General features: G+C 55.9%; 1 protein-coding gene across 4 annotated transcripts in view; it reads right to left on the reverse strand.

The window, feature by feature from the left end:
* ITGB4 (integrin subunit beta 4) overlaps positions 1 to 20,030 on the reverse strand; it is a 37,230-nt gene extending 17,200 nt beyond the window's left edge. For 3 of the 4 annotated variants that reach the window (XM_037993465.2, XM_008011732.3, XM_008011731.3), the window contains exons 1-21: positions 19,601 to 19,710; positions 18,691 to 18,762; positions 16,445 to 16,533; positions 13,924 to 14,006; positions 13,696 to 13,797; positions 13,346 to 13,550; positions 12,732 to 12,828; positions 11,773 to 11,944; positions 10,737 to 11,000; positions 10,237 to 10,326; positions 9,831 to 9,953; positions 9,224 to 9,388; positions 8,958 to 9,034; positions 7,495 to 7,697; positions 4,443 to 4,546; positions 4,211 to 4,309; positions 3,902 to 4,031; positions 3,152 to 3,274; positions 2,956 to 3,059; positions 574 to 607; positions 206 to 397 (exon numbers count right to left, since the gene is read on the reverse strand). In XM_037993465.2, the coding sequence (XP_037849393.1) occupies positions 206 to 397; positions 574 to 607; positions 2,956 to 3,059; positions 3,152 to 3,274; positions 3,902 to 4,031; positions 4,211 to 4,309; positions 4,443 to 4,546; positions 7,495 to 7,697; positions 8,958 to 9,034; positions 9,224 to 9,388; positions 9,831 to 9,953; positions 10,237 to 10,326; positions 10,737 to 11,000; positions 11,773 to 11,944; positions 12,732 to 12,828; positions 13,346 to 13,550; positions 13,696 to 13,797; positions 13,924 to 14,006; positions 16,445 to 16,523 (2,446 nt within the window). In that variant the 5' untranslated portion in view covers positions 16,524 to 16,533; positions 18,691 to 18,762; positions 19,601 to 19,710. Of the gene's footprint in view, positions 1 to 205; positions 398 to 573; positions 608 to 2,955; positions 3,060 to 3,151; positions 3,275 to 3,901; positions 4,032 to 4,210; positions 4,310 to 4,442; positions 4,547 to 7,494; positions 7,698 to 8,957; positions 9,035 to 9,223; positions 9,389 to 9,830; positions 9,954 to 10,236; positions 10,327 to 10,736; positions 11,001 to 11,772; positions 11,945 to 12,731; positions 12,829 to 13,345; positions 13,551 to 13,695; positions 13,798 to 13,923; positions 14,007 to 16,444; positions 16,534 to 18,690; positions 18,763 to 19,600 lie in introns of all 4 variants that reach the window. The other variant, XM_073005026.1, reaches the window with a different exon arrangement.
* Between the last annotated feature and the right edge of the window lie 3,912 nt (positions 20,031 to 23,942).

Genomic DNA, 23,942 nt, shown 5'->3' on the forward strand with positions numbered 1-23,942 from the left:
ACCATGCTAGGATCCGGGGATGCCTGGCCACTAGGCCACGCACACTGAGGCATGAGGTTCATAGCACCATCAGGATACGGCAAAAGGTGACTGAGCCCTGTCCCTGCACCCCATACCCAGAGAAGAGGCGTGCTGTGATCCCAGATCTGGAACAGAGGGCCCGAAGAGCACTGCCCAGAGCTGTGGCGCCCAGCCCTGCCCTCACCCAGCTCTGTGGGGTTGATGCTGGCGGCATGCGTGGCAAAGCCAGGCCGCTGCACGTTGTTGGTGACCTTCCAGCGGACCACGTCACGGCCCTTGAGGTTCCCGCTGCGCAGCATGGGCGTGTCCAGGTGGTCTGAGGCCATCAGGTTCTGCCGCAGCATGTAGTGGTCTTCCTTAAAGCCCACCATGTGACCTGCAGGATGGGGTCCTCAGCACGGCACCCCTCCCTAGACCCGCACAGCCCAACCTCATCAGATGGGACCCCACAGCCTCCAGCCTCTGCCGTTCCAGGTTCAGCTTCCCTCCATCCCAGCTCAGAGAAAGAGAGCAGTCAGAGCCCCTGCTGCCCCTGCGATGCCAGGCCCGTACCTTGGTTGCAGCAAGGGAGAAGTGCCAGGCAGGCCTAGGAGACAAGGTGGGTGAGGGTGAGGCCTGAGACAACTGCCCTGGCCCAGGTAAGCCCTTCCAGCCACCCTGCCCCATGCCAATGGTCCAGAGGGGTGACAGTGCCTCCCCAGACACCAGAATATCCAGGTGTTGGCAGGGTGTAAGCATGGCACACAAGGGCATAGAGGGGGATGGGGGCAGAGGGCTCCCAAAGTTTGTGCTGTGGAACCCTCATCCTGCCAGGTGCCCTGTAAAGGTTCTGTGGTCAGATTCACTTGGGAAGCACTGAATTCATTCCCCATGCCCCTCCTGCACGTTCATTAGGCACAGGACTATATCAAAGCCTCTGAGAAGTCCTGCAGAGAAGAAACTTGTTTCTTTTCTTTTTTTTTTTTTTTTTTTTTTTTTGAGACAACGTCTCACTCTGTTGCCCAGGCTGGAATGCAGTGGCGCGATCTTGGCTCACTGCAACCTCTGCCTCCCAGGTTCAAGCAATTCTTCTGACTCAGCACCCCCAGTAACTGGGATTACAGGTGCCCGTCTCCATGCCCAGCTAATTTTGTAATTCTTTTTTTTTTTTTTTGAGACGGAGTCTCACTCTGTTGCCAGGCTGGAGTGCAGTGACGTGGTCTTGGCTCACTGCAACCTCCGCCTCCTGGGTTCAAGTGATTCTCCTGCTTCAGCCTCCCAAGTAGCTGGGATTACAGGCACACGCCACCATGCCTGGCTAATTTTTGTATTTTTGGTAGAGATGGGGTTTCACCATGTTGGCCAGGCTGGTCTTGAACTCCTGACCTCAAGTGATCCATGCAACTTGGCCTACCAAAGTGTTGGGATTACAGGTGTGAGCCACTGTAACTTAAATAAGTTTAAGAAACTTGTTTCTCAAACCCCATGCTACAGGTTTAAGAAACTTGTTTCTTAAATCTTTTTTTTTTTTTTTCTTTTTGAGACAGAGTCTCACTGTGTCACCCAGGCTGGAGTGCAGTGGCATAATCATAGCCTCAAACTCCCAGACTCAAGCGATCCTCCTACCTCAGCTTTCCAAGTAGCTGGGACTACAGGCATGCGCAACTGTGCCTGGCTCAAACCTATTTGATTACATAACTCCTTTCCTATGTAATGCACACTAATATCCCACAATACTGGTGGTTACTACGGAGTGTGGTCTGCTGCCTACAGTCCCCACTCAGCCATGCCATCCTCCACACTTTCCTCTCTCTTATCTGTTCTCCCCAAGGACCACCAGCTCCTGGCGGGCAGGGCCCTCCCTTCCCTGTTGTGGCTCCCAGGCTCTTCGCACGTGGCTGACCCCAGAACAGGTGCTCTCAGGGATCTGCCCACTGATGACTGATGGAGTGGGGGTCCTGGGCAGGCACTAGAGCTGGGGAAGATGTGGGCTCAGCTTGCCTCAGCCCCTTCTGAGGACTGTGCATTTATCACCTGCTTCTCAGCCCCAATTTCTCCATCTGTCATAGGGCATAGTGACCTTGCCCCACTGGCCTCATGGGGTGATGGGGGCGGAGAAATGGAGTCACATGGACATGCTGTGGCGACAGCACAAAGAAGAACGCTGAGCTAAGCAGAGAGCGGACACTGGCAAGGGCTGAGCTGGGGGCTGGGGCTCCAGGATGACTCGGGCTAGGAGCTCATAGGCGTCACCATCATTACTGTCACTTGGGAAGCTGGATGGAGTTGGTGTGGGTCTTTCCAAGGCAGGGCGGGGGCGATGGTACATGCTACAGGTCAGTCCCTTCTGAACTTCACTAATTTAAGCTTCAGCTCCATTTTCTGAGGTCAATTCTATGACCTTCATTTTATAGATGAGGGAACTGAGGCATGGAGAGGTTAAGTAATTTGCCCAAGGTCACACAGCTGGGACCAGAATCCAGATAGCTGGGCTCCACGGGCTGAAGGCTCTGGCTAGAAAGCTGCAGGAGTGGGGATGGTGGCGGGCTGTTGGGGGAACCATAGGGAGGCCGGGGACCCTGATGGGGGTTGGGGACCCTGAGAAGGACCCTGATGGAGGGTGGGGACCCTGTCAGGGAGGGGACCCTGGTGAGGTGGGGACCCAGGATGGGGTTGTGGACCCTGGTGAGGTGGGGAACCAGGATGAGTTTGGGGACCCTGGGGAAGTGGGGACCGTGGTGGAGCATGGGGGCCCTGTTGGGGTGGGGACTCTGGGGAGGTGGAGACCCAGGAGGGGGTTGGGGACCCTGGTGGAGGGTGGAGGCCCTCTTGGGGTGGGGATCCTGGGGAGATGCGGACCCAGGCAGGGGCTGGGGACCCTGGTGGAGGGTGGGGGCCCTGTTGGGGCGGGGACCCTGGGGAGATGAGGCCCTGGGAGGGACTCCGGGCTCTTACCTTGCAGCAGGCGCAGTACTTCCAGCAAAGCAGTAGCAGCAGGGCCAGGATCAGAAGGAGGGGGAGGAGCAGGAGGATGAGCCACCAGGAGCTGGGAGGGCAGTCTGGAGAGAAGAGGCAGCGGGAGGTGATGCCTGTCCTCCCCACCAAGCTCTGACAACACGCCCCCTCCCTGCAGCCAGCCCCACCAGCTCACCCTTCTTCTTGTGCACCAGGACGGTGCTGTTGGGCCCAGGGGCGCCGTCGCCTTCCATGGTGTAGCTGTAGGTGCAGTCATCATCCTCGTCCCGGAAGGAGCAGCGCACCACCACCTCCTCGGCTGTACCCACAGCCGGTCAGCAGGGCACCCCAGTCACACCCCTCCGCCCCAGAGGACCCCAGGGTCTGGTGAGGGGCCCCTACTCTGGGACCTGCCTCACCCACAGCAGGGCCTCCTGGGGAAGAGTGGAAGTCCTTGCAAAGCCGTGCTCTCACCTGGCACAGGGACGGGTGAGGCAGGTGCTCCCCTGATCAGGAGCATCAGAGTCTAGAAACCTACCTCCCCCACTTCCCTGACCTGGACATCACCCAGAAGCTCAGTGTCCAGAAAACATATCTGACCTCGAGGAGGGGAGGCTGCATGTCTCCAAAGCGTGACCACGCACCCCTGCTGTGTGCATGGCCCAGCCCAAGTCAGGTGCCTCCCACCAAGACTCTTGGTACCTTCCTGGGCCAGACTGTGTCCCATCGCCTGGGTTCTGTGCCTCCTGCTCAGGCTTTTACCCTTTTCTGGGACTCGGTGTCCTCTATCTGGGTTCTGTGGTCCCTCCCAGCTCTGGAGTTCCTGTCCGGACTGTGTGGCCTTAGCCCAGACTGCAAACCCCTGTCCAGGTGATGACATCCTTGCCCCGTTGGATGCCCCCTGCCTAGGCTCTCAGCACCTCCAACCCTCAGCCCCTGCCCCTACCTCTTTTAAGCTCGTCCACCATCTTGACCTTGAAGTTGCATTCCTCACACGTGCGCCCCTTCTTCTCCCCGGTGCCCCATGCCTGGCACTGCACGCAGGAGCGTAGGTCCTCGCAGAGGCCCGGGTGGATCTTGGCGGGGAAAGGCAGGGCAGATAGGCACTGTGCTGGGTGGGCTTCTGCCAGATCTCCACTGCTCCCCAAACCTCTTGCCCTTGGCCAGCTCCTGTGGCATCAGGCTTAGCCCCTCCTGCCCACCCTGGCCTGTGCCTTGGGTTCCCACACCCACACCCCATAGGTCCTGGCCTCACCGCCGAGTAGTTGATCTCGCAGATGGTGTCCGTGTAAAGCGACTGCTGGTGGCAGTGGCAGCGGCCACACTCACAGTGGCCACGTCCATTACAGATGCCCTGGGGTAGGAGAGGGCACCAGTGAGCCAGCTGTGCCCCATCCCTGCCTGCTCCCTCTCCTCTCTCCATAGGGTTGTCTCTGGAAAGGGTGGGTTGTCCTGACAGACACTGTCTGTCTTATGCCCAGGCCTACCCCATTGCTGTCGATGCAGGTGGCATTGCTGAGGGGACAGTCACAGCTTGGGCCTGTCCAACCAGGCTCACACACACACTGGCCCATGGAGCAGCGTCCTCGGTCTGCAGAGAGGGACAGGGAAGGGAGATGAGAGCTACATCTGCGCCTGTAGTCCAGGCTGCCCACCTGGCAGAGAGGACCTGTGGGAGCAGAACTGTGGGAGCTAGGATGCCACTACCCTGGGGTAGAAGTCATGTCTTCCTCACTTTCCTGGAATCTCCTTCCCTGGAGATTCTGCCTCCATCCTGCCTACCTTCCACTCTGCAGCCAGAGTAATCATCTCAAAACAAATCCAATCATGTGACTCCTGCTCCCCTGCCTGAGAACCTCTAATGGGTCCTGGCCAATGCAATAAGGTCAGAAAAAGAAATAAGATGTATAAGCTTTAGAAGGTGAGAAATAAGGCCAGGCAAGGCCGGGCACGGCAGCTCACACCTGTAATCCCAGCACTTTGGGAGGCCGAGGTGGGCAGATCATGAGGCCAGGAGATCGAGACCATCCTAGCTAACAGGGTGAAACCCCGCCTCCACTAAAAAATACAAAAAAATTAGCCGGGCATGGTGGCGGGTGCCTATAGTCCCAGCTACTCGGTAGGCTAAGGTAGGAGAATGGCGTGAACCTGGGAGGCGGAGCTTGCAGTGAGCCAAGATTGTGCCACTGCACTCCAGCCTGGGTGACAGAGTGAGACTCCATCTCAAAAAAAAAAAAAAAAAGAAAGGCCAGGCAAGGTGGCTCACGCTTGTAATCCCAGCACTGGGAAGCTAAGGCGGGTGGATCACGAGGTCAAGAGACTGAGACCATCCTGGGCAACATGGAGGAACCTCGTCTCCACTAAAAATACAAAAATTAGCTGGGCGTGGTGGCGCATGTCTGTAGTCCTGGCTACTCAGGAGGCTGAGGCAGGAGAATCTCTTGAACCCAGGAGGCGGAAGTTGCAGTGAGCCAAGACTGCATTCCAGCCTGGTGACAGAGCAAGATTCCGTCTCAAAAAAAAAAAAAAAAGAGAAAAAGAAATAAAACTGTCAGCTGGGCGTGGTGGCTCACACCTGTAATCCCAGCACTTTGGGAGGCCAAGGTGGGAGGATCACTTGAGCTCTGGAGTTCAAGACCAGCCTGGGCCGGGCACAGTGGCTCAAGCCTGTAATCCCAGCACTTTGGGAGGCTGAGACGGGCGGATCACGAGGTCAGGAGATCGAGACCATCCTGGCTAACACGGTGAAACCCCGTCTCTACTAAAAAATATTAAAAAACTAGCTGGGCGAGGTGGCGGGCGCCTGTAGTCCCAGCTACTCGGGAGGCTGAGGCAGGAGAATGGCATAAACCCGGGAGGCGGAGCTTGTAGTGAGCCGAGATGCGGCCACTGCCCTCCAGCCTGGGTGACAGAGCGAGACTCCGTCTCAAAAAAAAAAGACCAGCCTGGCCAACATGGTGAAACCCTGTTTCCACTAAAAATACAAAAATTAGCTGGGTGTGGTGGTGGGCCCCTATAATCCCAGCTACTTGGGAGGCAGAGGCAGAAGAATTGCTTGAACCTGGGAGGCAGAGGTTGCAGTGAGCTGAGATCATGCCACTGCACTCCAGCCTGGGTGACAGAGCAAGACTCCATCTCAAAAATAAATAAATAAATAAATAAATAAATAAATTTTAAAAATTGTCATTATTTGCAAGTATCAGGAACATGTCACAAAGTATGCAGAAAAATCTACAGATAAATTATTAGGTTTCATAAGTGTGTTTAGCAAGGTGGCTGGACACAAGGTTAATATACAAATAGAAAATGAAATTAAAACCTCCAGTGATTCCCTTTTGTCCAAAGGATGAAATCCTGCTCTGAACTAGAACTGAAGCCCTTTGTACTCTGGCCCTGCCTCCTTTCCCAGAGGCACTTTTCTCCCTTCTTCTCTCATACCTCCCTCTGTGCCACTTGTCTGCCTTTTTCCAGTGGTGCCCAGTTTTCTCTTCTGTTTCTCTGAGCACACTCAGGAACAGACAGTTGAAGAGAATAAATGGTGAACAAAAGCAAGAACAGAAGAAAGAGTAGAAAAGCAGGGGCTTGGAAAGTATACAGTGAGGGCTTCATAAATATTTGATGAGTAGATTTTCATTCATCCTCCTCCATTCAACTACCAATCCTTCCACATGCCGCCATGTCTTAGTTCTGTCACCCTGCCTAGATCTGATGTTCCCGGCCAGACTGTGTGCCTATGGCCTGGACCCATGGGAATACAGAGGAAGCTCCAGACCCTCCAGCTAGAAATTTAGCATCTTTGGACTGGGTGCGGTGGCTCACGCCTGTAATCCCAGCACTTTGGGAGGCTGATGCGGGCAGATCACCTGAGGCCAGGAGTTCGAGACCAGCCCGGCCAACATGGTGAAACCCTGTCTCTACTAAAAATACAAAATTAGCTGGGCATGGTGGTGCATGCCTATAGTCCCAGATACTAGGGAGGCTGAGGCAGGAGAATCGCCTGAACTGGGGAGGCAGAGGTTGCAATGAGCCAAGATTGTACTATTGCACTCCAGACTGGATGACAAGAGCAAAACTCTGTCCCAAAACAACAACAACAACAAAAAACATACACACACACATACACACACACACACACACAAATTTAGCATCTTTGGAGAGAGGAAAGATCATAATGCCATATATCTGCCAGTCATTGGAGGACTGAGCTGGGGGCACCCACTCTAATGATCCAGGGGTTTGAAGGGGGTTGGGCATAGAGCTGAACTGCCAGAGAGAACCTCAGGGGAGTTGGAATCTTAAAACCAGGGGAAATTCCTGCCAGCAGTGGCCTTGGGCATGGACGTTGCAGATGAGGGAAGTGAGGCCCAGGTTGGGGCGGGACTCGGGGACAGCCCTCAGGGCATCCAAAGTGGGCTGGGCCTGAACTTGGGGATTCTGATTCCAAGCCTAGCTCTCCCAACCTGGGTCATGACGGGAAGGTCATGCTCGCTGTCCACTACCTACCCTGCTGTCAGCATTGGCCGCAGCTATTGTGCTCACCATTGCAGAGGAACCCGGAAGTGCGGGGACACTGGAAGTTGTCATACTCGCAGAACTGACCCTCGTAGCGGCCTTCGCCGTAGCACACACAGTGCCCGCACTGGCACTCCCCACGGCCCGAGCATGGCTTGTCCTCACCCTCCCGCAGGCAGGGCTGAATGTCACTCAGAGAGCCGGTGGAGCAGTTGCAGGTCTGGCCACTCCTGAAGGAGGAACTGGTCACTTCCCCGAAACAGCCCAGAAGGAAAGCAGGGGCTTTTACTGTCCCATTTTATTTTATTTTATTTTATTTTATTTTATTTATTTATTTTTTATTTCGAGACAGAGTTTTGCTCTTCTCACCCAGGCTGGAGTGCAGTGGCATGATCTCAGCTCACTGCAACCTCTGCCTCCTGGGCTCAAGCAATTCTGCCTCAGCCTCCCAAGTAGCTGGGATTATAGGCATATACCACCAAACCCAGCTAATTTTTTGTATTTTTTTTTTTTTTTTTTTTTTTTTGAGACGGAGTCTTGCTCTGTAGCCCGGGCTGGACTGCAGTGGCCGGATCTCAGCTCACTGCAAGCTCCGCCTTCCGGGTTTACGCCATTCTCCTGCCTCAGCCTCCGGAGTAGCTGGGACTACAGGCGCCCGCCACCTCGCCCGGCTAGTTTTTTGTATTTTTAGTAGAGACGGGGTTTCACCGGGTTAGCCAGGATGGTCTCGATCTCCTGACCTCGTGATCCGCCCGTCTCGGCCTCCCAAAGTGCTGGGATTACAGGCTTGAGCCACCGCGCCCGGCCAATTTTTTGTATTTTTAGTATAAATGGGGTTTCACCATGTTGGCCAGGCTGGTCTTGAACTCCTGACCTCAGGTGATCCACCCACCTCGGCCTCCCAAAGTGCTGGGATTACAGGCGTGAGCCACCTTGCCTGGCCTGCTGTCCCATTTTACAGATGAGGAAGCTGAGGCAGCTCCTAGTCATGCAGACAGAAGTGGCTGAGCTGAGACCTAAACCCCAGTGCCCTGTCATGCCATCCCTTCCAGTGTCGTTTCCTCACTGCTCTGCCTCAAGTGGTGACAAGCTCGTCCAGTGTCGTGAAGCTAAAGTCCTTACTGCCATGCGTTTATGAGCTCTCTTCTGATCAGGCAATATGACACAGGACTCAGAATACCAAAGGCACGGAGCGAAAAGGAAGTCTCCCTCCTGTGCCTGTTCCCCAATATCCAGACTCCAGCCCCAGCAGCCACCCCCGTCTCAATCCTCGCATCTCTTTCTAGAGACAGCCCATATATCTATTTGAAAGTGCTTTGAGCTGGGTTTGACCAACAGCTGGGTGTGCCCCACCCTTAGCCATTTCTTTGATTGCCGCCCTACCCCCGACCAGGTGTACAAGGTGCACCCAGGGTGAGGTCCCTGCAGGAGCCCAGCCTTCCCATCGGGGCCACTGGTGTCCTCGATGCCCACCTCTCTTCCCCACTCACCAGCCCTCACTGCACACACACTGTCCACACGTGAAGTCTCCATTGAAGTTGCAGCGAGCTGACCGCACCTCTTTTTGCTGGAATGAGAAAGACCACGGTGGGGTGTGTTGGGGGAGCAGGACCGGGACCACTGGACACTTCTGCTGCCCTGTGTGCCTCAGGACATCCCACAAGGGAGATGGGGCACAGGAGTCCCACTTCATTCCTCAGGCCCCCGGGGTGCTTGGCTCAGCTCTCCCCTCCCGCCCAGCGGGGCTGCGTCATACCAGCTCGCAGGGGCACACATCACAGATGATGCCCACGTCCATCTTGAGGCCATCGGAGAAGGAAGGTTTCAGATGGATGTTGCCCTTCTGGTCCTCCTTCGGCAGCTGGCACACGTGTGTCCCATCCACGTGCTCGATGGCCCGCAGCTGCACCTGGTATATGCCCTGCAGGGGCCCCGTGGTCAGCCAAGGCAGGCCCAGCCCCAAGGACCAGAGGGCCACTGATGCCTGAAGGCCCTTGATCACCAAGATCCTAGGAGATGTCTGGATCCCTGATACGAGCTCCTGCTCACCTCCCTCGGGGCTGAAAACTCCCTCCTTCCCAGCCAGTCACAATCACAGCGACAATGACAGTGGCCGGGACCTCTGGGCTTCGTGACACTAACCCATTTACTGCCCCAGCAAGCCTCAGGGCTTGACGCTCGCATGCCAAGGAAGCCAACAAGCAGAGGAGCGTGCCAGGCTCATCTAAGCGGCCAGGCCCAGGGATCTGCACCCAGGCCTGCCCGACTCCAGGGACCACGCTCTTGACTGCTGTTTTAGATGATTCCACTCCGTGCAGGGTGCTATGCCTGTCCCCAACCCCGCTACCCCCACAGAGGCGTACCACTTCCCCCCGCTGGATCTGAAAGGACCCAGTCTTCATCTTCTGGAACATCTTGGAGGTGACCTCTGTCCGAAAGCCTCGGGGGCTGTCTAGGGCCCGGATGTCCAGGTTGGAGCGGATTCGCTAAAGGAGGAAGGAGGTTGGTCAGTGCTCTGTGGGGGGCCTGGCTGTGCTCCACCCCAACCCCCAAGTGTGACTGGCATCATGTGGGGTGCTACAGAGTCTGCAGGAGCCAGGGCCAGGCCCAGGTGGCCCCTCAGGGCTTCAGGGATAACCAGAGACCCTTCCTTACTGGCCTGTCCCAGACCCTTTTTGCAACCATGACCCAAGACACCTCTTGCCCACCCTGCCCACCTCCTGCCCTGCCCCAGAAGGGCTCAGACTCTGGAGCCCAAGCTGCCCTCACATTGAAGGCCTCCTCCAGCAGCTCCACGATGTTGGACGAATCCTCCTGCAGCACCCCCAGTGAGGAGACAGGGAAATAGGTGTGAAGCTTCTGTGGGAGGGAAGGCCAGGTCTCAGGCTAAGCATCTCCATGAATCTGAATAGCTCTAGGATTCTTCATACTTTGAGGATGGGGAAACTGAGGCCTAGAACCTGCTGTGGTGTTGCAGAGTCTGCCCTCTTAGCCCCCACCTGCCTGGGAGTTGGGGTGGAGGATGGACACATGACTTCCCCTTCCCACCAGGGCCCACTTTTGGTGGGGTCTAAAAGCTTTGGGGAAAGGAGAAAGGAAAAAAGGGAGGGAGGGAGGAGGGGAGGAAGTAAGGGAGGGAGGAAGAGATGAAGGGGGGGAGGGAGGGAGGGAGGGAGGGAGGGAGGGAGGGAGGAAGGGAGAGGTGTCTGAGAAGCTCCATGGATCCCCTGCCTTGACCACCTCCCGCCTGTGGAGCCCGGGCCCCGCACCTCGTAGTAGCTGTAGGAGTAGTTGGTGACAGCAAAGATGGGGATGATGTTGTGCTTGGCGAGCAGGCGCACCAGGGTGGGCACCGACGGGTAGTCCTGTGTCCTGTACTGGGTGTAGGTGCCCGTGGCGTCCAGGTGGCACCGTTCATCGTTGCGGCTCATGATGCCAGCCAGCACATTGGCACCGTCAGCCTCATAGTGGAAGGCCGACTCGGTGGAGAAGACCAGCAGGTGGGTGCTGTCCGGGCGCCAGCCAATGTCCCTCTGGGGAAGGCAAGGCAGGGCGTGCCCACTGAGCAGGCTGCCTGCTGACACGCGTCACAGCGTTGTGTAGGACCGGGAACGCAGGTCCCAACATGGGGCTGGGCTTAAGCCACTGGATTCACAGCAAGTACCCTCATGAAAGATGCATGTGACGGCACATGACTGAGTGACAATGCTGAGAAACAGGAGCCGAGGATGCGGCCCCCCCCAAGGAGCTGGGGCCACAGGTGTGCATCACATCCAGCTAATTTTTGTGTTCTCTACAGAGACAGGGTCTTGCCATGTTGCCCAGGCTGGTCTCAAATCCTGGACTTAAGCAATCCACCCACCTCAGCCTCCCAAAGTACTGGGATTACAGGTGTGATCCTTGCTTTTTGTTTTCTGACGTAATATGAGTATGTTATTTTAAAAATGAACAAATGGATGTACATATCAAAGGTAATGGCTTCTTTGGATGCCCAGAACAGGCAGAGACTAGGCAGCTGGTAGGTTCAGGGTACTAAAGATTCCAGAACCCTAAAGCCCAGCTGATACGAAACCAGGCTGTGACTGCTCAGGCCAGGGGACTGTGGCTCCCGGCACATCTGAACTCAGATCGTAACTGCGACCTACTCAGAGTCTGAGCTTACTTAGGGCGAAGGGGTTGCAGGCTCCCAGGCTTTCCCGCAGGGCCTGTGAGCCTGGCGCCAGAGCAGGCCAGGGGGCAGCTCAGGCCCTTGCCCAGAAGTGCTCGCCCCTGACCTGGGCTGGCAACGCCCTTCCCAGTGCCCACCGTGCACACGGCCGTCTGTAGGATGGCATCGAAGCCGCCCTCAGGAGCGTCCAGGTTGCCTGAGATCCTCTCTCCCTGCAGTTTATTCCGGAACTCATTCACATCTTCTGTCAGGCTGATGACGTTCTTGAAGGAGAAGGGGGGGTCACTGTTGGGCCAGGGCTCCTTCAGCCTGGGCAGAGGTGGGAGGGACAGAGAGTGTCACAGGGGTAAGACACTGCAGACCCCAGTGCCCCCAGCTCGTTTCAACTAGAAGGAAAATTTATTTTTTATTTTATTCTATTTTTTGAGACCAAGTCTTGCTTTATCGCCCGGGCTAGAGTGCAGTATGCACGATCTCAGCTCACTACAACCTCTGCCTCCTGGGTTCAAGCAATTCTCCTGTCTCAGCCTCCCGAGTAGCTGAGATTATAGGCGTGCCCCACCACGCCCAGTTAATTTTTTTTTTTGGAGACGGAGTCTCGCTCTGTCACCCAGGCTGGAATGCAGTGGTGTGATCCTGGCTCACTGCAAGCTCCGCCTCCTGGGTTCACGCCATTCTCCTGCCTCAGCCTCCTGAGTAGCTGGGACTACAGGTGCCCGCCACCACGCCTGGCTAATTTTTTGGTATTTTTAGTAGAGACGGGGTTTCACCGTGTTAGCTAGGATGGTCTCGATCTCCTGACCTCATGATCCGCCCACCTTGGCCTCCCAAAATGCTGCGATTACAGGTGTGAGCCACCGTGCCCAGCCGATTTTTGTTTTTTTTTAATAGAGACAGGCTTTTGCCATGTTGCCCAGGCTGGTCTTGAACTTCTGACCTCAGGTGATCTGCCCACCCTGGCCTCCCAAAGTGCTGGGATTACAGGTGTGAGCCACCATGCCAGGCCGTAGAAGAATTTTAAGTTGTGGATGAGAGAGGAGTGGGGATCACATGGCCTGGACCCTTGCCCACCCATGGGGCGGACCCAATCACTTACTTCTCAGGCCTCATGTCTGTCTGCGGGACGCTGACTTTGTCCACAAACTTGCCAAATCCAATAGTGTAGTCACTAGTGAGCTGGCTCAGGACCTGAGCTGGATGTCAACAAGACAGAGAGGGGATAGCTGAGCCCTGATGCCCGGCATAAACATGGGCCCCCCCACCAAAGGCTGGCTCAGAAGGGAGGAAGAGGGAAGTTAACACTTTGCATGCTGGACAAAGGTTCATGCTCACAACATCATCTGTTCCTATTTACGGATGAGGGAAATGGGTCTGGGGGTCTGGAGTTACACACACGGCAAGGGCAGGGTGGCTGGGAATGCAACCCAGCTCTGAGGAGCAGAAGCTTCCCCACAGCCTCGTGGCAGGGGTACCCTCCTTGTCAGGGCCAGATGGCTCCACTGCCTGCTTGCCCTGGGCCTTCTCAGAAGTCCCCAGTGGTGAATAGGGTCTGGCTTATTCCCCTGAGAATGGAAGGGAAGGTTTTTGGGGGCTCAAATGTCCTGTGTTTCCTTCTGGGTGGGTACAGTTGTCCTGGGTCCTGGCCTCCCAAGCAGACGCCCACCCTGTCCCCCTCCTGTCCTGCTGTCCTCCACTCTGGCCCTGCTGTACCCAGGTTCTGCCCCATCTTCTTGAGGTTGTCCAGATCATCGGACATGGAGTTGGAGAAGTCCATGAGGATGTACAGGTCCACGGGGCTCTCCCGGGGCTCAAACACCTCCAGCTCAAAGTGCTGCTCCTCACCGGGCCGCAGCCGGACCCGCAGGCCCTGGGGGGACATCTGGCTGCGCCGCAGGGTGGTGTCAATCTGGGTCTCCTGCAGCCAGTGGAAGGGGACAGCTGGCTGGAGGGTCACTCCAGAGGCCTGATGGGGGCCCAGCCCGGCCAAGGAGCACTATATACCCCCATAAATAGCCAGGCTGAGCATGGGGAGCCCCCACCCCAGTCCCCCCACCAGGCACCTCTGTAATCTGGAAGCTGCTCTCTATGACCACGATGCTCTCGCGCTGACAGCCCGCGGCCAGCAGCTCCGCCTGGGTGTTGCAGCGCCGGTCCCTGAACATCTGGCCAGAAGGACAGAGGGTCAGTGGGGGCAGCACCCATTCCCTGGCTGCCCCAACCCCAGATTCATTTCCACCAGCTATTCCCGACCCTTGCCCGTTCCACACCGACCCAGGCCAGGTCCTCACCTCGTCCGTGCAGTAGGCGCAGTCCTTATCCACACGGACACACTCCGTGCAGCTCTTCACTGGGGCCTTCTTGCAGCGGTTTGCTGGGGGGCAGAGGTGGGCACATGAATGGGGAGGCGCTCAGCAAAGGCAAGCACTTTCCCACCTGCACCCTCACCTGGAGAGGTGGGGATTCCCTCGCTATGTTATTTATGTATTTATGTATTTATTTATTTATTATTATTTTTTTGAGATGGAGTCTCGCTGTGTCGCCCAGGCTGGAGTGCAATGGCGCAATCTCGGCTCATTGCAAGCTCCACCTCCTGGGTTCATGCCATTCTCCCACCTCAGCCTCTGGAGTAGCTGGGACTACAGGTGCCCACCACCACACCCAGCTAATTTTTTGTATTTTTAGTAGAGATGGGGTTTCACTGTGTTAGCCAGGATGGTCTCGATCTCCAGACCTTGTGAGCTGCCCGCCTCAGCCTCCCAAAGTGCTGGGATTACAGGCGGGAGCCACCGTGCCTGGCCTTACGTATTTATTTTGGTTTGTTGTTGTTGTATTTTTATTTTATTTTACTTTTTTTTCAGACAGAGTCTTGCTATGTTGCCCAGGCTGGAGTGCAGTGGTGTGATCTCAGCTCACTGCAACCCCCACCTCCCAGGTTCAAGTGATTCTCCTGCCTCAGCCTCCCAAGTAGCTGGGATAATAGGTGGGCACCACCATGCCTGGCTAATTTTTGTATTTTTAGTAGAGATGGGGTTTCACATGTTGGCCAGGCTGGTCTCGAACTCCTGACCTCAAATGATCTGCCTGCCTCAGCCTCCCAAAGTGTTGGGATTACAGGTGTGAGCCACTGTGCCCAGTCTGCATTTCAATTTTATTTAGTTTTGAGATACGGTCTTGCTGTGTTGCCCAGGCTGGAGTGCAGTGGCATGACCATAGCTCACTGCAGTCTCGACATCCTGGGCTCAGGCAATCCTCCCACTTCAGTCTCCCAAGTAGCCCAGCTAATTTTTTATTTTTTGTAGAGACAGGGGCTCCCTGTGTTGCTCAGAATGGCCTCAAATTCCTGGGTTCAGTCAATCCTCCCACCTTGGCCTCCCAAAGTGCTGGGAATTATAGGTGTGAGCCACTGCACCCAGCCCTTCCCTGGTTTACAGAGGCTAGCGTGTGTGGTCTACCCCAAGTAGCACAGCTAAAAACAAGCTGTGGTTTCAAACCTGGGACTTCCCACTCAAGCCAGAAGGACAGAAGGTGGGGACTGAGACAGTGGCACTGGCACATTCAGTGCTGGCACACCCTGGCCAGCCCCTGGCCTGCTGCCTCCTCAGGTCCAGCAGACGTTCCTCAGCCTTCCCCATTACCTTTGATGAGCTGCATCTAGCACTGGGCCCTTTCCAAGTCCCTCCGCCATCACAGCTTGTGCTTTACAGCGAGACCACTGACACACGGCCTGTCTGTCCTCTGAGCCTCCTCTAGGGTGAAGGGAACGGTGTCTTGTTTATCATGGTAGCCCTAGCACCCAGCATACCCGGCACACAGTGGGTCCTCAGTAACGAATGAGGTAAAACTCTAGATTGCCCCATTGACTCTGCTCAGTTAAAAATCACAGTGAGGACCTACTGTGTGCACCCGGTGTACACAGTAAGAGGTCTCCTAGGTTTCAGGCAATGGTGTGCTGGTCAGTGTTTAACAATCGCTCTGGTGGCCAGTGAGGTGGCTCACACCTGTAATCCCAGCACTTTGGGAGGCCGAGGTAGGAAGATTACTGAAGCTCAGGAGTTTGAGACCAGCCTGGGTAACACAGTGAGACTGTCTCTACAAAAAAAAATTGTTTTTAATTAGCCAAGCATGGTGGTGCACGCCTGTGGTCCTAGCTACTCGGGAGGCTGAGGTGGGAGGATTGCTTGAGCCTGGGAAGTTGAGGCTGCAGTGAGCCATGATGGCATCACTACACTCTCCTGGGACGACAGAGTGAGAGCATGTTTCTACATATACATTGAGTTAAAGAAATAATAAATAAATAACAACAGCTCTGGTCTCTGGTGCTTGACCTATAGCGTTTGCCAGTTTCTGTGGTGTAAACATTTCTGTCGTGGTCTATTTCAAGCCACCAGCAGGACCCCCTCTGACAGACAAAATTCAAGTGGTAGGAGCTGGCTCCAGTGATTTGTCCACTAGTGACACTCAGAGAGCAGGTGACACGTCAGCAGTCCCTCTCTTCTCCAAATTCCTATAACCCTCTCGACTCCACCTCTGAGGCCTCAGTGCATCCTCTGGGTGCCTCAGTCCTGGGTGGGCATCTGCTGTCTCCTCTAGACACAGCCTCCTTCCCTCCTATTCTCAGGCCCTGTGGCCAGTGCTCAAGATTCTCTAGGCTGAAGAGCTTGGAGCCTCAAGTTTTCCAGCTCTGAAGGTGGGCAGTGGTCAGTTGCTGAATGGCCAAGAGTGTTTAGGTGAGACCCTGTGAGAACCCGTGCAAGGGCAATGCCTGCCCAAGGTATGCCAGGAACGGGCTGCAGGGCAACGTGGACTCACCCAAGGTCCCAGAGAGGCTGACGCTGATCAAGGCTGCCAGTAGCAGCCTGGCCCATGGGCTGGGGCGTGGCCCTGCCATCCTCTTCCTCCTGCAGAACAGCAACAATTGACACATGGGGCCTCAACAGCCATGGTCAGTGCCTTCAGCTCCCTCTCACTGCACAGCTGTGGGAACTGAGGCTCTGAGCGCCAGTGATGGGACCAAGGGCGCCCAGCTGCGAGAGGTAGGGCCCTGGGCCTCTGACTCCTGCCTCTTCCACTGCCTTGTTCCGTGCCATCCCTGCAGTGGCCGGATGCCCTGCCCAGGGAGGCCCCCTCCAGCCCTCAAGGACTTTGGTTTGCAAGTTTGTGCCAGCGCTGGGCCTGTCAGCGCTGGGCTCCCTGAGGGCAGATCCGAGTTTATTCTTTGCCTTTTAGCTCCCAGTGGGCCTGGGTCAGGCTTGGCCATGATAGGCCCCAATGAGGGCTCACCCTGGGAGGCGGCCACGGTTCTGCCTCCTGCTCCTTCTGTCCTGGCCCACTTACCCTTTGGTGAGGGTGGCACAGCTGGGAGGAGAGGGGCCCCTCCCAATATCTGGGGCCTGGGGCTGGGCCACAGCTGCACGCAGTGGCTTACTGCACCGGGTTGGGTTCTGCAGTGACTGCTTGGCCCATCAGGGTGGGGTCTGAATCCTCTGCCCTACCCTGTACCTCTGCCTGCCCCAGAGTTAAGTTTTCAGGGCCCCTGGGCTGTTCACCCTTTCACAAGTTAGCCCAGAGTGACACACACACACACACACACACACACACACACACACACAGTGGCTCGCCCCGAGGCATCCCCGGCGGCTGTGGGTTCAGTATTAAACCATCCCAAGTCCTCAGCAGACTTCAGGGCAGGCCTGGGCATCCCTGAGGCCCTCTAAGAGGTGCTCAGCCTGAAGCCTGGACAAGAAAAGAGGCTGGCAGCAGAGCCACCCAGGCCTGCAGGGCCGGGGCAACGGTGAGCACCTCGCCTCTTTCTCTAGGGCCAGGTCTCCCAGGGGCCCAAGCCTCTGCCCTGCCCACTGGCCCTCCCCATTGAATCCTTTCTCAGCCCGGCTTCTGGGGCACTGGCCGCCCCAGGGTCTGGGGGCTGCAGTCCCCGAGTTGCTGGAGAAGACCTTCTCAGGCCAATGGCAGGAGGGTGTAGCCTGCCTCTAAGGCTGGAGGAGGCCTCAGCAGCGACAACACAGGTAGGGCAGTTGTGGCACAGGGGCCGGGAGGCAGCCCTGAGCCAGCAGGGAAAGGGTGGGGACAGCAGGGTTCCTAGAGGGAAATGACTTCCTTGCGGCCTCGAGGTGTAGGCGCCACACCCACATACTACACAATACAGACTGCAGGCTCAGGCCTCCCAGGCATCATTACACAGGCAGGTACAGGCCCGGAGAGCTGGGCTCAGCTCTTCCTCCCACTGCCCCGGCCACACCCCCGCAGGCAGTGCTGATTCCCACACCGTGACCGCCACATGTGCCCAGGGCTTCACGGAGGTGACTGCTCAGCACAGGAGCCTGGTGGGGAGACGCTTACATTCTGCCCGTTTCCCAGATGAGAGACCAGGCACAGAAGGCTGTGGAGCTTCCCCATCCCACGGCCAGCACCGAGAGGGCCAGGATAGGGCCCTGCTCTGCAGGCCCTGCCTTCAACCTCCATGGCAACCTCCATGCAGAGGCTACAAAATGGCAGTTAGAGGATTGGCGAGGGACCCAAGAGTGTTTGACTTGACTTGTTTAGAAAGTTTTAAAAGTAGGAGCCAATGTTAGAAACAACGAGATTTCCCATAAAAGTCAGGAATTCGTGTTTATCATTAGATGCGTCATGATGGGCTGGGCCCAGCACTCAGGACACCCACTCTCCAGGCGGCCCGGACCCCACCAGGCTGCCCCAACTGTATGCACCAGCAGTTCCCTGGAGTGTGTGACTGCCACCCTGAATGCCATCACACTGCAGCACAGGCAGCTTCCCACACACAGGGACACACACACATACAGGCCATGTCCACCCACCCACGGGCTCAGAGCTCCCCTGGCCCCCCATCCCAACCCCTGGGGACCCCTCTGGGCACATCTGCTCCTGCCCACCATCCCCTCCCACTGTCACATCTCCTTCCCTCAGGGACCCAGGCCAGTCCCTCGCTCCCCAGAGGCAGCTGGCCAGAAGTCTGGGGACCCTAGGCCCTTGGCTGCTGTGTCATCCCCGAGAAATCAGGGTCGAGTAGACAGACATACCTCCCCTGCTGTCCCTCCTGCTGTCCTTCCCTTGATCCCTAGGATGGAGACTCCAAGCCTTCACTGCCAGCTCTGTTGGAGACAGCAACAACCATGCCACCTGTGCCTGGTCCTTGTCCTCAGGGTGTGGCAAGGCCATAGGGGTGGAGGAGGAGCCCTGTCCCTGCCCCTGGGAGTCACCAGGAGCCCCAGAGCCCCAATCCCAGCCAGAGGGCCACCCCAGAGGCCGAGCCGTGGGAAAGAGGGCCGATGCTGCAGGAGGTGGCAGTGTTGGGCACAGCCCCAGGGCTGGTGGGTGAGGCCAGTAGAGCTTCCTGAAGGAAGGCGCCTAGGGCTGACTTTGGGAGGAAGGCAGGCCTGTGCCTGGCCAAGAGAAAAGGAAAATCAGGGACTCCCCAGCCCCAGATGGACTGTGGCACCGCACAGAGCAGGCCCTGCCTGGAGCCGGGAGGACATCTGCCTCTCAGGGTGGCTTTTAAAAGTAGCAGTCAATGTTAGAAACAACGAAACTTCACATAAAAGTCAGGAATGTGGGTTTATCATTAGATGCGCCATGATGGGCTGGGCCCATCGCTCAGGGTAGCTTCTCCTCCACCTTCTTTGCAAACCCCAGAGGGACCCAGCCCCAGAGGCCTGCCAGCCACTGACCTCTGCCCACTTCTTCCGCAGGCGCACCCAAGGCGCTCCTCTGGCCTGGAGGTCTGATGGGCACCACCCTTCTCTAGCTGCCCTGCCCCTCAGCTCCCAGTTGTCCCCGGCACACTCCAGGGACGCTGGACCCCTGTCCTGGGCAGGGTGGACGAAGGGACCCGGGCCTGCCAGCCTTCAGGGAGGGGAAGGGGAAATAAAAGCCACCGGCCCTGCCCGACTAGCTCCCCTGCGCGGCTGCCCAGCTGGCGCGGACACTCACCCTCTCCCGGCCAGCCTCGGCTGCTGTCGTGCGTCCGTCCTGGACCTACCTCGGAGCGGACTCGCTCCCTCTGCGCCTGGGCTGCCGCTAGGAGATGGGGCTGCAGCGCGCGGGCGAGACGGGACGGTCTGAGGGCGGGCACGGGGGTTGGGGGGGGAGGACGGGGCGGGCAGCGCTTTATGGGGCGGGCGCGCAGGTAGGAAGGAGGCGCTGGTGAGTCAGGCGGGCCGCATTCCTTCGCGCGGCGCGCACCTGTCGGGGCAGGAGCTGGGTGCCGCCGTTGCCGGGTCAGCCCCCCGGAAAGGGCTGCGGCTCCCGCGGCGCCCGCCCAGCGCTCCGATCGGCCAGCGGCAGGGGCCGGGGGAGGAGCCACCGCTCTCCCTCTCCCTCCAGTTTGGTACCGAGCTCGGGGCCCCTTCACCCTTCCAGGCTCCGGGCTCCAGGCTCGGGTGCACGGGCTGCCCCGGGCTGGAGGCGGCCTCTTAGCCCCCCGCCCGCACGGGAACCTTCCCTGCCCCGAGTCTGGGCGGCGAGCCACCGCCGGGCTGTGCTGCCGCTGCCCCGACGGCCGTCAGCCGCGTACCCCCCTCCCTGCTCCCCGTGCCAGCGCGAGGCATGGGCCCAGGGAGTGCCCCCGGCCCGATCGCCAGGTCTGACTCCCCGTCCCAGCTCCGCTCTGCAGTTCACGGGGTCCTCTCAGCCTCCTACCCCCTAACCTCACTTTGTGTCCAGAGGGAGATCCAAGGAAGGGTCGGGTCCTCGGTGCACGCTTGAACAAGCTACATAAACCTCCTTACAATGTGAACAATGATACCCTGGAGAGGCCAGTGCCGACCTGGCATGGATTGGCACTCGATGCCTTGTTACAGTTGTTCTTGACAAGCTGGTTACGGAGCTGCCCCCTCCCTCCAGTCAGTCCTCTGAGAGCAGTCTCTCAAGTGCCACTGGTTACCACGCGTGTTCAGGTCAGAGCCTCTCAAGGAGCTCCATGATCCCAAAGGGCTCCATTTTTCTTTTTCTTTTTTCTTTTATTTTCTTCTTCCTTTTTTTTTTTTTTTTAGACGGAGTCTCACTCTGTCGCCCAGGCTGGAGTGCAGTGGTGCAATCTTGGCTCACTGCAACCTCCGCCTCCTGGGTTCAAGCGCTTCTCCTGCCTCAGTCTCCCGAGTAGCTGGGATTACAGGCGCCTGCCACCACGCCCAGCTAATTTTTGTGTTTTTAGTAGAGACGGGGTTTTGCCATGTTGGCCAGGCTGGTCTTGAACTCCTGACCTCAGGTGATCCGCCCACTTTGGCCTCCCAAAATGCTGGGATTACAAGTGTGAGCCACCGCGCCTGGCCCCTTTTCACATCTAAGGAAATTAATAATGTCTCCATTAAATGATGTGTGATTCAGTTCATATTCAAATTTTCTTAGCTGTCTCCAAAATGTCTATTAAAGGTTTCCTTTTGAATTTGAGTCCAATCCATGCCGCCTATTGCATTTGTTTTCTCTCTTTGTTATTCTAAAATAGAACCCTCACCATCCCATCCCCTGCCCCACATTCACTTTTTTTTAGACAGTCTTGCTCTGTCACCCAGACTGGAATGCAGTGGCACGATCTTGGCTCACTGAAACCTCTGCCTCCTGGGCTCAAGTGATTCTCCTGCCTCACCCCCCCGAGTAGCTGGGACCACAGGTGTGCACTACTGCACCTGGCTAATTTTTGTATTTTCTTTTTGGTAGAGACGGGGTTTTGCCATATTGGCCAGGCAGGTCTCGAACTCCTGGCCTCAAGTGATCCACCCACCTCGGCCTCCCAAAGTGTTGGGATTAAAAGCATGAGCCACTGTGCCCGGCCCCCACGTTGACCTTTTAAGGAGCTGGGCCAGCTGTCCTGCAGAACGCTCCCCTTTCTGGACTTCTGGTCCTCATGGGAGGCTTCCTTTTGCAATGCTTCCTCATGGTGTCGCTGGGCCTTTCTTTTAACCCCTTGTAAACTGAAGGATAGGGCTAAAGGTCATATTAGAATTTTTTTTTTTTTTTTTTTTTTTGAGACGGAGTCTTGCTCTGTATCCCGGGCTGGACTGCAGTGGCCGGGTCTCAGCTCACTGCAAGCTCCGCCTCCCGGGTTTACGCCATTCTCCTGCCTCAGCCTCCGGAGTAGCTGGGACTACAGGCGCCCGCCACCTTGCCCGGCTAGTTTTTTGTATTTTTAGTAGAGACGGGGTTTCACCGTGTTAGCCAGGATGGTCTTGATCTCCTGACCTCGTGATCCGCCCGTCTCGGCCTCCCAAAGTGCTGGGATTACAGGCTTGAGCCACCGCGCCCGGCCAAAGGTCAGATTAGAATTAAGTTAAATCTTCTTGGCAAGGATGGTCACAGGTGGTGCTGTGTGGTTTGTAGGTGGCAATTGACACCAGGTGCCTTGTAGTGAGGTTTAAGCCCATCACTTGGTTAAGGAAGTGACTGCCATCTCTCCCAATGTAAAAACACCAATTTTCACTTTGTGATTAAGAAGTAATCTACCAGTAATCCCAGCACTTTGGGAGACTGAGGTGGGCAGATCACGAGGTCAGGAGATCGAGACCATCCTGGCTAACACGGTGAAACCCAGTCTCTACTAAAAATACAAAAAATTAGCCAGGCATGGTGGCGGGTGCCTGTAGTCCCAGCTACTCGGGAGGCTGAGGCAGGAGAATGACATGAACCCCGGAGGTGGAGCTTGCAGTGAGCCCAGATTGCGCCACTGCACTCCAGTCTGGGCAACAGAGCAAGACTCCGTCTCAAAAAAAAAAAAAGTAAGCTACATGTAATCCCAGCACTTTGGAAAGCCGAGGCTAGAGGATCACGAGGACAGCAGTTCAAAGCTAGCCTGGGCAGCACAGGGAGACCCCGGCTCTGCAAAAAATAAAAATAAAATTGGCTGAGTGTGGTGCCATGCACCTGTGAGGTAAGGCAAGAGGATCCCTTGAGCCCAGGAGTTCGAGGTTGCAGTGAGCTATCAAGCCACGACACTCTAGCCTGGGAGACAGAGTGATATCTTGTCTCTCTAAAAGAAAAAAAAAATTAAAATTAAACAATAAGCCGGGCACAGTGGCTTACGTCTGTAATCCCAGCACTTTGGGAGGCCAAGGCAGGTGCATCACTTGAAACCAGGAGTTTGAGACCATCCTGGTCAACATGGAGAAACCTCGTCTCTACTTAAAAAAAAAAAAAAGTCTGGGCGTTGTGGCTCACGCCTGTAATCCCAGCACTTTCGGAGGCCGAGGCGGTCGGATCATAAGGTCAGGAGTTAGAGACCAGCCTGGCCAACATAGTGAAACCCCATCTCTACTAAAAATACAAAAACTAGCTGGGCATGGTGGCAGGCGCCTATAGTCCCAGCTACCCAGGAGGCTGAGGCAGGAGAACTGCTTGAACCCGGAAGGCAGAGATTGTGGTGAGTAGAGATTGCACCACTGCACTATAGCCTAGGCAACAGAGAAAGGCTCTATCTCAGAAAAAAAAAAAAAAAAGACCTGGGTGTGGTGGCATGTATCTGTAATCCCAGCTACTTGGGAAGCTGAGGCATGAGAATTGCTTGAACCCAGGAGGTGGAGGTTGCAGTGAGCTGAGATTGCACCACTGCACTCCAGCCTGGGCAACAGAGCAAGACTCTGTCTCAAAAATAATAATAATAATAATAATAAAATAATTAAATTAAACAATAAAAAGAAAAAAAAAAGGTGATCTAGAGGAGGAGGATAATCCTTTGTCTCCCTGTCCATCTCCCAACAAGCCTTCACTGAATCGTGTTAGCACTCATTGGTGACCCTGGCTTGAATCAGTTACACTGTCCCCAACCTAGATGATTTGATTTAGCATTTTTTAACTTTAAGATGGGGTTTATTGGGATGTAACCTTATCATAAGTTGAGCATTTGGACATACAATGATTTGACTTAAGATTTTTTTTTTTTACTTTACTATGGATTTATCAAGGTATTAAATGCATCTTCCACTTACATTTTTCACTTACAATGGGTTTATCTGGACATAACCCTATCATAAGTCTAAGGGCACCTGTATTATTTTGGGGGCTGAAAAATTGCAATTTTCTGTTTCTACCTTCCTTCTACATTTTTATTTATTTATTTATTTATTTATTTATTTATTTATTTGAGATGGAGTCTCGCTCTGTCACCCAGGCTGGAGTGCAGTGGCACAATCTCGGCTCACTGCAAGCTCTGCCTTCTGGGTTCACGCCATTCTCCTGCCTCAGTCTCCCGAATAGCTGGGACTACAGGTGCCCGCCGCCACGCCCAGTTAATTTTTTTATATTTCTAGTAGAGACAGGGTTTCACCGTGTTAGCCAGGATGGT

This window comes from Chlorocebus sabaeus, chromosome 16 (genome assembly GCF_047675955.1).
Source record: "Chlorocebus sabaeus isolate Y175 chromosome 16, mChlSab1.0.hap1, whole genome shotgun sequence".
NCBI classification, from domain to species: Eukaryota; Metazoa; Chordata; class Mammalia; order Primates; family Cercopithecidae; genus Chlorocebus; species Chlorocebus sabaeus.